Below are 14669 nucleotides of genomic sequence, written 5' to 3' on the forward strand. Positions count from 1 at the left end.
TTTTTTTATTTAGGACAAAACAAATTCTAAAATATCTGTTGAAAGGTTGCTCCATTGTCTTCCCCTTATACAAAAGCCCGTGAGCAGGGGAAATCGTCAAAAGTGCAGCGTTTGGCGGGCGCTGAGGACGTTGATCTGTTTTGCGACTATAAGCAGACGGCTTACTTACCATTTTGACAAGATCTGGGCAAATAGTTGGGTTGGTCCGCGAAGATGCGTCGTCGACGTAGAGCGACTGAGATGCTGCTAGCTGCATTGTCTATAGCTGCAGTCATAGTCCCATCCTCGGATGCTCAAGGTACCACATTGTATTTTCCCTCTCCCCTCAATTAAACAAATATAATGTGATGTCCCCTAACGTGGCGCACGTTGATTTTTTTCTCGCACTAGTGTTACTTGTTATGGCCATTTATCTTACATTTTACAATGAATTAAATTTCAATAAGCTCCATACATTCATAAACCTTTGAGACTATGTACGTCACTAACTTTAGAAAAAATATTTAAATGGGCGTGATTTTTTGAGTTTATTTTAAAATCGGAAGTGAACGTTTAAGATAGTTGAGTGGAGATAATGATGCCTTGTCGAAATTTGTCAACGTTAAAGACATATTTTGAAATGTTCAAATGTTTAAGTGCGCAAAATATTTTTATCGAGAAGTAGAGCTTGGCTAGAATGGTCCAGGGGTTAGTGTTAACTCTGTATAACATTGTTGCTCTTAAATAGTTATGTTATATCTGAAGGAATGTATATAACTTTTTAAAGGTTTTTAATGCCTATCTTTTAAACCTGAAATCATTATTTAATTGTACCGCAATCCGGCCGTTTGTTCGCCAGAGTTAAATAGATATAATACTAATAATCATGATGCCTTTATATATTTAAACCTCTCAGGAAATGTAACGTCTCCCTTATTCTGATATGAACACTGGGGGATTTCTGAGTATAGTTTTTTTGTTCTTTTGTAAGTGGCTCACGTACGTCAGGGAACATTTTCTCGATTTTGTGCCCATTTTACCACCTATTACGTTCGGGCTTAATTTCAAGACACGTTTGTTTTTACAAGGGTTCAACAGCAAGCTTTTTTGAGGTTACAGAATCAGAAGGGGTTTTGGCGACACTGCATAAATAAATTCGTAGGAAACGTGAAGTGCGCTACGTTGTGGGACTCCCGACGTCTACAGAATTCAAATTTGTATTCTTTCCATTCCCTCATTTTGAAACACCAACTTGCCCCACGATTTGTATATAAAAGATCAAGGCTGCCTAAATAATGTGTCGACGCAGATGAGCCGCAGATCCATTGTTTAAATTCGCCGTGAGTACAGGGGCTGCATACCAATATTCCCCAGTCCCTATTGTCCCCATGTAGTCCCTAAATGTTCCCTGTCCTTAATGATAGGGTTATAGGTTTCGGATTGGGGACCGGGTAACATAGGGACTGGGGTCTGGGGAACATAAGTACGCACCCGTCCCTATGTTCCCCAGTCCCTATGTTCCCCAGTCCCTATATGTTACCCAATTGCTATGTTCCCCAGTTCTTAGTGATAGGGTTAGGATTGGGGACCGGGTAACACAGGGACGGGGTCAGGGGAACATAGGTACGCACCCATCCCTATGCTCCCCAGTCCCTATGTTTCATCAGTTCCTATGTTAATGACTGTGGAACATAGGGACTGGGGAACATTGAACTGGGGAACACAGTTGCGTGAAGATACGGTTTCCAAACGGGATAAAATAACTTTCAAAATTTTTGCCCACCAACGTGAACATGTCCTGCATGTAGTTTTCATTTTAAAAATGCCAAGTTTTTTGGGGATCACCAATTTCACTACTGTGTTACAGCGTCAAAGTACGCTATCGGATTAGCTTTGCTTAGGAACCGGCACGCTTTCGCGATCGCAACCACACGGCTGTAAATGTCGAGTTGGTGGAAGCTCCATAGCACGAGTATAATTATTTTTGGAAAACTAGCTCTGAAAACGCTCAGAAGCAACACAAGATTTGGAAAGTTTTAGAAAAAGGTCTTACCTCTTTCGAGCCAAGGTTTTAACATAAAAGTGGTCATGGTCCAAGATGATTTTAAAAGCCTTTTTGTAGACCGCTTTGATCCGAGAAGTTTCGTTTCAACACGCATGCAAAAGACCTTTTTTTCCCTGGTTACAGAAATACGTATTAGTCTGTTTGCAGTACATACATAATTAAGACACATAAATAAGGCAGGTATGGACCCTTAAAATAAGGAAAAACGTTTCTTTTTGTTTTGTGTGTGACACTAATGATACGTTTTCCCGTCAAGTTCGTCAACTTGCCATCAGCTATTTTAACGCGAGATGCATGCACATGTGCTGACAGTGTCTACATTTTGGGGTTTTGTTGGGTTTTTTTTTGTGAAAGGTGAGACCGATTTTCAGAGTACACCCTGTACGGGTCCACCCGATGTTGGCTAGTCCCTATGTTCCCCAGCCCCTATGCAGCCGTGTGGTTGCGAAGGGCGAATTTTAAAGTTCACGCGACAAGCCACCTACATACTTTTCAGCAAAGATCCTATAGCGTCAAAGGGGGCTATATGGTTTACCGATTTCGGCCCGGTAACACAATGACAAAGCACATAATATCATATTCATTAGCATCACTCGGCGTGACTTGGCGTGGGTCTCGGTATCGACCAATGGAAGCCGGTAAAAAGTGTGATATTTACTCATTAATAACTCTTGAAGGGTTTTGATTTTTGAACCGAAAAGATTTTTTTTTTTTTAGCGGAAAGATAAACACTCTGTTTCAGACCGGTTGGAGTCTGGAATCCTGATAATAACCCTCGGTTTCTTCTCATTTAATGATCACCCATCCAGACTCTGTCTGGTCTTCAACTGGGTTTTTAAAACCTCCCAACACACAAATTTTATTCCTTTATTCATAACAAGTCAAGTCCTAAGGTCAACAGTGTCGAGTCGATTAATGTTGAGTTACTTTGCTGTTAAAGTTTAAACGAGCCATTCCTTTTAGTATAGTGCCTAGGTTATGGCCTCATATCTCCACGGTAAGGAGAGACGCGGTTATTTGTTTGCGCGGGCTCGAGATAAAACATGGCATTTGCAGGCACACGCAAGATCGTAGAGCAGCACCAGTGTCTAGTTTTCTATATTGCCCTCTTTTTGAATAGGTCCCCCTCTTTACCAGTGCCTAGCTACTTTGACATGTATAGTCCCTATGTTGTCATATCTCCATGGTAACGAGAGATGCGGTTTTTTGTTCTCGCGGGCTTGAGATAAAACATGGAATTTTCAGGCACACGCGACAGCAGCACCAATGTTTAGGCTTATGTATTGCCGTCTTTTGAATCAGGGCCCACTCTTGACCAGTGCCTAGCTACTGGGAAATTATGTGGTAGGCCCTATGTTTTCATGTAATAAAAGACGCGGGCTTTTATGTGCGCAGGCTCGAGACAAAAGCATTGGTTTTACAGGCACACACAATAGTAGGGCCGTTGTCTAGGTTCCTTTAAAAGACACTCATGCGTCATACGTGTGGTTCACTAGTACAGGCATGTGCATGAAATCCTGGATGATAATGGTGCGTTTGTTTAGCTAACCAGGGTCGACATGGGTCTGACGATTAGCTCTGACGTCTTTCTCGGTGCTCACCCGGGTCAGCCACCACAGACCCTGCTCGTGGAGCAGAGACACTTGTAGTCTAGGCGATGTTTCAAAAAAAGGCTCATTTAAGGCAAGAGAAGAGACCGTTTTTAGAAGAAGTTGGTAACATAGCTATTTTATCTATTCATTTGGAGATGCTGAATTCGTAAATGATGGTTACTAAGCTAGATTTCAGTGGGAAAATGCCTAATTTGCATAAATCTTTAATACGTGTCGTGTAATATATTTGTTTCCATATTTGGTTATATTTTTGGTTATTTTATTTTTTAAAAGTTTATTTTTGGTGATTATACGTACACTTCCTTACTTCAAATAACATGTTCCAAAGCATATACGTGACTGAATAATTATGAGGGCATAGAAACAATCCAAAATGGCTGCTATTATACCCTAAGGCTGTGCACATTTACTTTTCCTCAGATATTATCAATTAGTCTCGCCAAAAGTCATTTTTGATAATAATAATAATTATAATAATAATAATTTGGGAGGCTTACCATCCTTACTCGCAGCTGGATGTGGCTGCCGGCCACATCGACCCATATTGACCACGGAGCACAGCCTGAGATCGAAAGTGTCTGATTTTTCCGGAGGGAGGAAAACCGGAGGGCCAGTAGAAAAAAAAACCTCGTGGCACAGGAGAGAACCAACTCACAACTCTACTCACATGCGATCCGCGGCCAGGATTCGAACCGTGGTCACCTTGGTGAGAGGCGAGCGCTTTACGTACAAGCCACCCATGCCACCCTAGCTTCAAATTCACAAAGTTACGTACTAGCACAGTTACCCTTACAAAAATACAAGAGACATTAGGTCAAAATGATAACATCTTGATATTTAGGCAAAAAAAGGAAAACAGGGGGGAATGAGGTGTCCGTAAATTGGGCAAAACATTTCGCAAAAGGTTGCCTAATATGGGGGACTTAAACAAATTCAAGGAACCCCCCCCCCAATAAAAGATTATTGTTGCTGACAACAATTGTGTCAACGACAAAACTTTTTCTTACCAATATTTTTTGAAATGCCCTTTAACTTGTTCAAGTCTTCCACGTCAGGCAACCCTTCATCTACTTTTAAGCCCTATCTACAGACACCCTGTTTCCCCCTTTTATATCACAATGTTATCTTTGTTCACATGATTTTACCATAAAGGTTGTTAATAGGGTAATCAACATGGTGAATTTGAAGTTCATCGATACTGAGGTTTGGCAAGACTACTTGATGATATCTGGGGACAAAGTAAATGCGGTAAACTTTAGGGTGTAATTGTGGCCATTTTGGATTGTTAGTCATTTTGGATGTCCTCATAATTATTCATTCACTTGTATTATTTACAAAATGTAGTTGAAGTAAGGAAGTATAAGTAGAATCACCAAAACAAACTTTTCAAAAAATAAAATAATAAAATAAGATACCCACATTATGGGAACAAAATATATAAAAACGACAGGTGTTAAAGAATTATGCAAATTAGGCATATATAAACTACAAATCCAACCTCGTAAGCATCATTTTCGGATTCATCACTCCGAACCAACTTCTATTCTTCCTTTGGAGATATTGGTTGGCCGTGGTATCGCTCTCTCGCGGAGGGGCGGCGGGTTACCATGCCAAGTAGCCCCTAGACCAGATTCTCTTCTGCGTCACGAGGATTTTGTATGTTCCGGCTTTTCGTCCTCCGCCGAAACTCAACTTTTTGGAACTGTGGTCAGACTACATGTTCAGTGGTCAGACCTGAATCACATGACATCAGGTCGACCACCTAGTAGCAACGTATTTAGCCACCCTCCCCCAATAATTTACCTATAATTGTGTACGTAAATACAATTCAATTAAGTTTTGAATAGCTTTTCAACAATATGCCATGGTGCAATTTTGTGACTATAAGTCAAAGGGCTATGGAATCTTGCTGATTCACTCATGTGTACGAATGGTAATATTGCTCTGTGTATACGACGTATATGGGAAAATTTATTTTTCACGGTGCTTAGCCTGATTTTTAATGTTTTTGGTATCAAAAGATGCGCAAGGCTCGAGGCTAAAAATTCATAACAGCTCGGGTCGCAAACTCTTTCTTTTTCAAAGCTATCGCGGAAAAAAGTTGAGGGGGGCGGGATTCCGCCCCGGCCCTTTTAAGGTTAAAAGAACATGTGAATTCATTTGTTTTTCATTAATGACTGACCAGTGTTATGTTGTACGTAATGAAAAGTGGTTTTATTCTGTATTGTACTGATGTATCCGTTTTTGTCGAGCAGGTTATTCGTGAAATCCATCGGCTCATTTCCCCTTTTCATCACACAACAAACGGAACCGCAGCACGTAAAAAAAATGCTTTCTTACTGCAAAGGCATGTGTATAACACACTGTATTTTACTTTCATTTGCAGAAATCCAAAATTTAACCATCGCAGGAAATGCATCAACACGAATAATTTCACCCAACTTCCCGTTCACGTATCCAAACAATGCCGACAAGACGTGGATCATCCGTACTGAGGAGAATCACAAGATTGCCATCACCTTCGTTGAGTTTAGGGTCGATACTTGGCGTGGCGGCGACTACATCCAGACTGGCGACGGTACAAATGTTACTGCGAACCAGTTCTTCGAGGAGAATGGGTTTACGCTCCCGCCCAACCTGCTGTCCAATGGGAATGAGATGTGGATGCGATTCATCACCGACTACCAGCGGGGTGCTTCTGGGTTTATGCTGGCGGCTTCCAGTGTTCCCTCGACAGGTAGGCCCATGCAATATGTGCGTCTGTTGATCACACTACTCCTCTTTGTGCGGAAGGAGTACATTGATGTTCTAATTTAATTGTGTTCCAGAGCTTAAATACATTTCTAAACACATGCAATAACTATTACCCAATATTAGAGCCGAACAATGTTTTTAGATTTGTGGATGATTGTGGCATGTTATGCATGTTATCTAGTATAAAGAATACTTTGCAACATTTAACGTCATTAAGATGAAAAATGGGTACAAAAGTGTTTGAAGGGATACTGCGTCCTGCAATGAACCCAATTGGACTACAAAACGCATAGGATATAAACATCCACACAACTTTCCTTTAAAAACTGGGCGTTGTTGTTTTTATTCTTGGGTTGTGCGTGCGCGAACGACTTTCGGGGTCCACTTTTGCAACCCAGAAAAAGTCGGGCTGTTCATAAAGTGCACGCCTTTTGCGGACTTGTAAGAAACCACATTTTAGTGCATTGGTGCTGTGTGTAATTACCATTGGTGCTGCAAGTACGATACAAAACGTGTAACGTACATAACCTGAAACGACATGAAGAACGTGTTCGCACCGGTTTTTTGTTTCGTCTTTTTTCGGGAGCGGTAAGACATAAGGTTGGTTTCCTTTCAACCAGATGTTTGAAAAGGGATAGGTAAACAATCCAAATATAAAAATTTCGTGGATTTCAGGATGCAGTGCCCCTTTAAATTATAGTTATATATCAGTGATAATTATAGTTATAGTAAAAATTTTGCTAAAACATGTCTGTGGAAACCACATTTTGGAGGACAACTCAAGTTGTTAACAAAAGTTTCCCAAGCAACCTTATTGATATTGTATGATGCATGTTTTTTTATCCCCGTTTGGTCAGTTCGTTCTTTTTGACAAGAGTCCATTTTTTAATTGTTGCCCAATCGCACAAACTCAAACTATGTATTTGTAATACGGGAAAATTTGAAATGATTTTTTTTATTGCATTTTCAGGTTTACTACTTTTTCAAAAGTCATAAAAGCCAAATAATTATGTGAGGCAATTTCCACCTGTGAAGAAAAAAAAATGTCTGGCATGTTCTAAAACTGTAAAAAATATATATATATATATATATATGAAAACCCGGCTGTACTTTTCAAAATAGTTCTGTGAATGCACTGCCCCTGTCATTGACCTTCCCACGTTTTTAGGTTTTCTTTCTCGTTGTGTTTTTCAGAAATGTTGACCTGTTCTCGTACTGAATTTGACTGTGGACAGTACTGCATCCGTGGCACCCTGCAGTGTGACCGTGTAAATGACTGCTTTGAAGGAACGGATGAACTAAATTGCGGTAATGAAGAGTCAGATAATGTAAACGTAAAGATTTCATGACATCAATTTTGCACTAAAAAATATTGTGTGCAAATTTGTCATTCTTGTGATATGAAAACTGTTTCGACATCACTTTTTGTTCAACTTTGTGCTCTTTAAAATGTTCCATACATTTTCTTTGTACTGAGAAAGCTACTGATGTGACGTCATTTCCGGCACCTACTTTTCGGTTTAGTTTTTTTTCTGTTCAAATACTATTGTGAACCCCCACATTTTTCATTGCAAACATTGTGTTTGTAAATTTTGCTCATAGACTTACTGTCATATAGTGAAACAACAATAATTCACCTTTTACAGCAAATTTACAACGGTAACCATTTAAACTTTGTATAAGTATAAAGCTAAAAATGCACCAAAAAACGCATTTTAAGCAATAAAATAAAGATTGAAGAATTCATTATCGAAATGTGAGTTTGTAATCAGAGGGTGGATGAACAAAATCTGAAAGTACTGGATAACATGGGTGACGCGGGGGGGGGGGACAAGGGGCGCAAGCCAAAAAAAAAGAGAAAAAAGGGACCAAAACAAAGAAAAAAAGAGATACGAGGTCATATTGTTGTTTATTTATTGGGTGGGGGGCAAGGGTGAGGGGGGGGGGGGAAATGTCCCTGCCCACCCTGGAAAACATGATCAATCGGGGAAATGCTGGAAAATGTAAGGATTTGGGGGAATTTTTGTTCCCCCCCTCTAGAAAAACTCCTGACGACGCCCATGCTGGATAATTATGCAAACAAATATTATTTGGACGCTGTCATTGTACTAGCATCTAAAAGAATGATTTATCGGTTTTCTAAGGATAGCTTACTTGCACCCTTCAGTCAAAGGTAATTTTAAAATATTTAGGTGAAACAAACTTTCTCCAAGTTTGGCTGACCTGTAGTACTGGTGGCTTTCATAATTGAACTCATACTGTAAGTTCAGAATGTTTACCTATTAAAATCCATTTATTTTTTGGATTAACTGTTTCGTTGTCCTGTACATATAAGCTTTAAGACAACTAGGTTTCATATATTTTTCACAGAGGAAGAGGTTTGCTATTAATAAGTGGGGAAAAAGAGATTTTTCTGTACACTATTGTGATTTCTTTTTGTCTGCAAGAAGGAGAAAAGCGAAAATTGTGCTCAAACACATGTGCACACAAGATTTATAAGCGAGCTATTACTAATATGTTTAAATTTTAATACACAGACGAGGACCGCATCGTCTACATTGGAGGATCCGAAACAGCTGAGCTTGCTTCGACTAGATACCCGAGCTCGTACGTCAATGACATCCAGATAACGTGGATCATCCGAACCGAAGAAGCTCGCAAGATCAGCATTTCCTTTACCCAGTTTTATACCCAGTATTTGAATGACGTCTTCCAGGCCGGTGATGGCAACAATAGCACCCACAATGTGTTCTTCCAGTGGAGTGGGAGCAGAAATCCGCCCGATCTGCTGTCAGCTGGAAATACCATGTGGCTTCGGTTCACTGCTGACAAAAGTTACCAATATCAAGGGTTTCTACTTACAGCACGCAGCGTACCTGCCTCTGGTAAGCCATAATGCAATATTATTGTAACAAAAGAAATCAATTAAGATGTATGATCTGACCTTTTGAGGCAGCTCTTTACACGGTATTGCTCGTTGGAAAAAAAAAGTTAAAATGAAATGAATTTTTCGTAATAACACACAGTTTGTGCAACGTTTTTGGTTAGGCCTAATTGTATTCAAAAGTGCACTTCTTTAAACATTTAATATTGTCCCTGCTGTTCCGGACAACTGAGGGCGCTGTTGCTGTGATGTCATTTCAGGAACACTCTGTTCAGTCTAGACGTTTTCTGTTCAAATGTGAAGCAAAACATCTGCTCATTTAAACATGTGTGAGAAGAGTTTGCTCATTGGCCTATTGCCATGTACTGACGCCGAATCACCAAAGAAAAGAACATTTACAACAGCAAAATATCAAAAATCCTGGTAACCTTTTTGTGCTGGAGTAGCTTTAACATGTAGGTTTCTGATATGACATCACTTTTTTGCTCAAGAATGTAGACATTTACATTAGCATAAAAAGGCACCAAAATACCCTTGAAAATGGTAAAATGAACTTAAAATAAGGTTAAATGTGACACAAAGGTGCATTTTTTTGGGATTGTATTGGTCCTTTAAACATGCATAGGGTGATTGTTCCTTTTAAAAGCCTAGGTATATGGGGGGGGGGGTCTGTGAGCCGAGTGTATATGATGGCCGGTGTGCCTACAATTATGTGCACAGTCCCACAATTCAGAATGTCCATTATTTGTGCGCAATTTGAACGATAAAACAACATGAATACGAAGATAGCTCCTTTACTGGACAGAAACCACTTGATCACGTATACACTTGATGTGTTTAGGTCATTGGAGGGTTGTTCCTTTCTCCATGGTTCAGGCAGATCTAACGTCATTCAGTCGAGTGAATTGTTTTCTGTTGGTGGTGGGCATTCATCCAATAATAGACTGCCCGAAGGAGATTAAAACTTGAGATACTGAGAGGGCAAGCGAGCTGAGAAGGGAACGATAAGAGTCCTCTTAAGTGCAGTAAACTCAGACGGTGAGGCATTTTGCCAAGTTTCATATGAGCCTAGCATTTTGAAATGTGTACACAACGATTCTGTCACTAAAATGTATCCTTTCATTTCACCCATTTGTCCTAGACAATTTGACATGTTCCCCTTACCAGTTTGACTGTGGGCATTATGTGTGTATCGCCTCTTCCTGGCAGTGTGATGACGTGTCAGACTGTTTTGATGGACGCGATGAACTAGGCTGTGGTAAAACCCCGATTAATATTTTAATGGAATTCATCAATGAGCAGGATTGTTATTAACTGTTTAACTAGTAGCCTCGTCAGTGTGGCTAAAATACTGAGCTTTTTCTGCATCGAGCCACACAGCAGTGATAGTAACATGTGAGGGAAAAGTTGTTCTGAGGAAATCATTCGGGAAAATGCTGTAAAATAAAGGGATTTTTGGGGGAAAAAAAATAATTGTCTTTGCCCCATCTAGCAAAATCCAGGTTACGCCCATGCTGGACTACTATGTATACAAATAGTATTTGGACGCTGTCGTAGTACTGGCATCTAAAAGAGTGATTTATCGATTTTCTATGCATAGCTTATTTGCATCCTTTAGGCCAAAAAAAAAAGTCTCCGGTTTCTGGTATGCGCGCGCGTCGCCGTAGCCATGCGCGTCGGCAAAATGAAAAAAAAAAATTCAATGAAAGATGATGTCTCAAAACCGCCAAACTCACTGGTTTGACTGGAATCCTGCTGCTGCACAATTTTAACGTGTTTTTAGATGGGGTTATGATCGAGAATAAGCTTTATGTGGCCTCTCTGGTCTCCCATAATATTTGCACTAATTTTAGTCGGGCACCATTTGCAGTCATAAGCCGACATTTGAAGCAAAAAAAAACAGGTAAAAAAAAAGCCGCGTCGCCGCACCACTTTTTGGGCAAGCTCCATACCAAAAACCGGATACTTTTTTTTTGGCCTTTGTCAATGGTGATTTAAATCATTTAGGTGAAACAAATTTTCTCCAAGTTGGGCTGACCTATAGTGGTGGCTTTCATAATTGAGCTCACACTGTAAACACACTGACAGTGCACAAGATCAGAATGTTTACTTACTAAAATCCATTATTTTGGATTAACTTTTTGTTGTCCTGTACATATAAGCTAAAAAAAACTAGGTTTCGAATATTATTCACAAAGGAAGAGGTTTGCTATAAATAGTGGGAATTATTTTCTGTACACTTGGTGATTTAGTTTTGTTCGCAAGCAGGAGAAGAGCGAAAATTGCACTCAAACTAATGTGCACACAAGATCTTAAAGCAAGCTATTACTAATATATTTGAATTTTAATACCCAGACGAGGACCGTCTCGTTTACATTGGAGCATCCGAAACAGCTGAGCTTGCCTCGACTGGATACCCCAGCGCGTACGACAATGACATCCAGATAACGTGGATCATCCGAACCGAAGAAGCTCGCAAGATCCGCATTTCCTTTAGCCGGTTTTCTACCGAGTATTGGTATGATGTCTTGCAGGCCGGTGATGGCAACAATAGCACCCACAATGTGTTTTTCCAGTGGAGTGGGTACAGAAACCCGCCCGATCTGCTGTCAGCTGGTAATACCATGTGGCTTCGGTTCACTGCCGATGAAAATAATAGATATTCAGGGTTTCTGCTGACAGCACGCAGCGTACCTGCCTCTGGTAAGCCATAAGGCAAACAAAAATCAATAAAGATGTATGATCTGATGAAATGTTCAAATGAAATGAATTTTTGTAGGAACACATTTTGTGCAACTTTGTTGGTTATTCTTTAACCATTTAATATTATCCTTGCTTTTCCGGACAACTGGGGCGCTGTTGCTGTGATGTCATTTCAGGAAAGCCAGCTAAGAGCGGCGCGCTTAAAAGGAATGACAAGAGTCCTCATCAGTGCATTAAAACCAGCCGGTGTTTGTTTTTTTTGCCAAGTTTCATATGAGCCTAGCATTTTGAAATGTGTACACGACGATTCTGTCACTAAAATGTATCCTTTCATTTCACCCATTTGTCCTAGACAATTTGACATGTTCCCCTTACCAGTTTGACTGTGGGCATTCTGTGTGTATCGCCTCTTCCTGGCAGTGTGATGATGTACCGGACTGTTTTGATGGACGCGATGAACTAGGCTGTGGTAAAACCCCATTAATATTTTAATGGAATTCATCAATTAGCAGGATTGGTATAAACTGGTTAACTAGAAGCCTCGTCAGTGTGGCTATGAGCCCTCTCCGTGTCGAGCCATACAGGGGACGGCAGTTACATGTGAGGGAAAAGTTGTTCTGCGGAAATCAAATTCGAGACCGTTTTTTTTTTTTTTTTTAAGTTTCACTTGGTTTTTTTTACTCCGGATTCTGGGAGATATAAACTAATTACCTGGCTAATAACGAGGGAAAATCAACAGACTAATGTACATGACGCCGAGAAAAATACTGCAATCATTTTTGGATGAACCTCTTTAAATTGTGTCTGAAAATTCACAGGATAACTAGACATGCATCTGGACAGGCATCTGGAACAGACTTAAATTTGTGTTGGTCAATAAAAGGTTACTATCTTCCGTAGTAAATATCAAGTGAAAAAAAAATGATTTCAATTCCTTAAAACAACTTGTTTTCACATATTGCTGTCTCTACTGTGTGCGTCACAATACGGAGGAAGTCCAGTATTTGAGCAACTTTAAAAGCTTTTAATTTTTTTTTCTTCTAACGTCACCAACCTAATTCGCCAGTAGTTGCTCAGACAGGAGTACACCTATACTGAGACCTAATTACTTGGTGAAGAATGGTCTATTTGCCATGGGAGTGCAAATGTAAAGGAAGCTTATGACAAAAACAACAAATGGCAAAAATTGAATGTAATTCAAGTACGGTGACTTTTCATTGCACGATTTGTGACATCAACTTCGCTTTCCCTATTTTACCCGAGGTGTGGATGGTCATTCACGTTAATCTGAATAGGGGATCATACGTCAGCTGCAACAATGTTCCATTTATATACATGTAGACATCATAGCCATTCACTTTGAAATGTTTGACCTATTTCTATTTCTACTTTTTATCTGCCAGGTACTCATGAAATATTCCTCCGTGCCAGTGAAACAGCCACCATACACATTTCATCTATTCATATCAACTCCATGTGGCTCATTCAGACTGCGGAAGACCAGAAGGTTCTCATCACTTATCACACCGGTTACCTCCGCTTGAGTGGATCCTACGTATTGCAAGCCGGTGATGGTGACGATAGTACCAACAACGCAAGTGTCTTTTTTGAATGGAGCAGAGAGTCTAGCTATAATGAACATATACCCCCAGACCTGCTGTCAGACGGGAATAAGCTGTGGGTTACCTTCGAGCACGGAAAGTCGTTTAACGCATACTTCTTAGACATACTGGCTACGAGCGTCCCGTTAACTGGTAGGCATATAATGGACCTGTGGACCATTCTCGGAAATACTCTGGTGTCCACATTTTCCTGTTCCTGTTGCATCTGACTTCTATGAGTCTGTTATTCAAGGTTCGCTCTTTAATGTAGCGGTAATATTAATCCAAAACTGGTTAAGTGAAGGAGCTAATTATCCTCAACGAATAAAAAAAAAAAAATCTAGTCAACGTCAATGACACTTGAATGAAAAAATTACAAAGTTCCCGTGTAACAGGAACAGGACAAAAAGTCACTTTGGACTCCAAATTCATAGACTGGCCCACATGCACGAATTTTGTATTGAAAACACATGACTTGTAAGAAAAAACAAAATCTATTTGCGTGGACTACTTGAGGGAACTTTCTGGTGCTACCAGAAAAAAATACCGCCCAGAAGTGAAGTGGATGCTCAACGGGATGACGTCAAGCGGGCGCGTATCATTTTTACTTTTCGGACGCGCGGCGGAATCGGCAAATGACGTGCCTCAATTTTATCATGAATATTTATGAGGTGTAGCAAACTGACTGGTCAGTCTCAGGCCATAAGGTTGTAGCGAAAATGGGGACGATATATTGTCAAGATTTACACAATATTCCTCTTGATTTTCTTCGCTTTGATTTTCAGAATCTCTGACCTGTTCCTTGGGTGACGTGGATTGCGGCCATTCGGTCTGCCTCAGCCACGCCTTGCAGTGTGATACCATCTCAGACTGCGTAGATGGCAATGATGAGTTGGACTGCGGTAATGATAAAATTATTCACGTTGTTTTGGTGAATCACATTTGTTTTCTAAGAGAACAAAAAATATCAGGAAGTCCAGTACCCCTGTGCCAGCTGATACTACACAAGTATACTCTAGATCCATGCCTTTGGCAGTCTGTCCGATTACCAGACCTGGCATTTCAGTTAA

General features: G+C 40.2%; 1 protein-coding gene across 1 annotated transcript in view; it reads left to right on the top strand.

Moving 5' to 3' along the window:
* Window positions 1-213: 213 nt before the first annotated feature.
* The window catches only part of LOC119720470, a 47619-nt gene continuing 33163 nt past the window's right edge, over window positions 214-14669 (top strand). The window contains exons 1-9 of the mRNA XM_038190141.1: window positions 214-298; window positions 6044-6394; window positions 7606-7719; window positions 8949-9296; window positions 10437-10553; window positions 11651-11998; window positions 12351-12467; window positions 13402-13752; window positions 14385-14501. Coding sequence (XP_038046069.1) covers window positions 214-298; window positions 6044-6394; window positions 7606-7719; window positions 8949-9296; window positions 10437-10553; window positions 11651-11998; window positions 12351-12467; window positions 13402-13752; window positions 14385-14501 — 1948 coding nt within the window. The remainder of the gene's footprint in view (window positions 299-6043; window positions 6395-7605; window positions 7720-8948; window positions 9297-10436; window positions 10554-11650; window positions 11999-12350; window positions 12468-13401; window positions 13753-14384; window positions 14502-14669) is intronic.

Source organism: Patiria miniata, unplaced genomic scaffold (genome assembly GCF_015706575.1).
Source record: "Patiria miniata isolate m_02_andy unplaced genomic scaffold, ASM1570657v1 HiC_scaffold_9, whole genome shotgun sequence".
NCBI lineage: Eukaryota > Metazoa > Echinodermata > Asteroidea > Valvatida > Asterinidae > Patiria > Patiria miniata.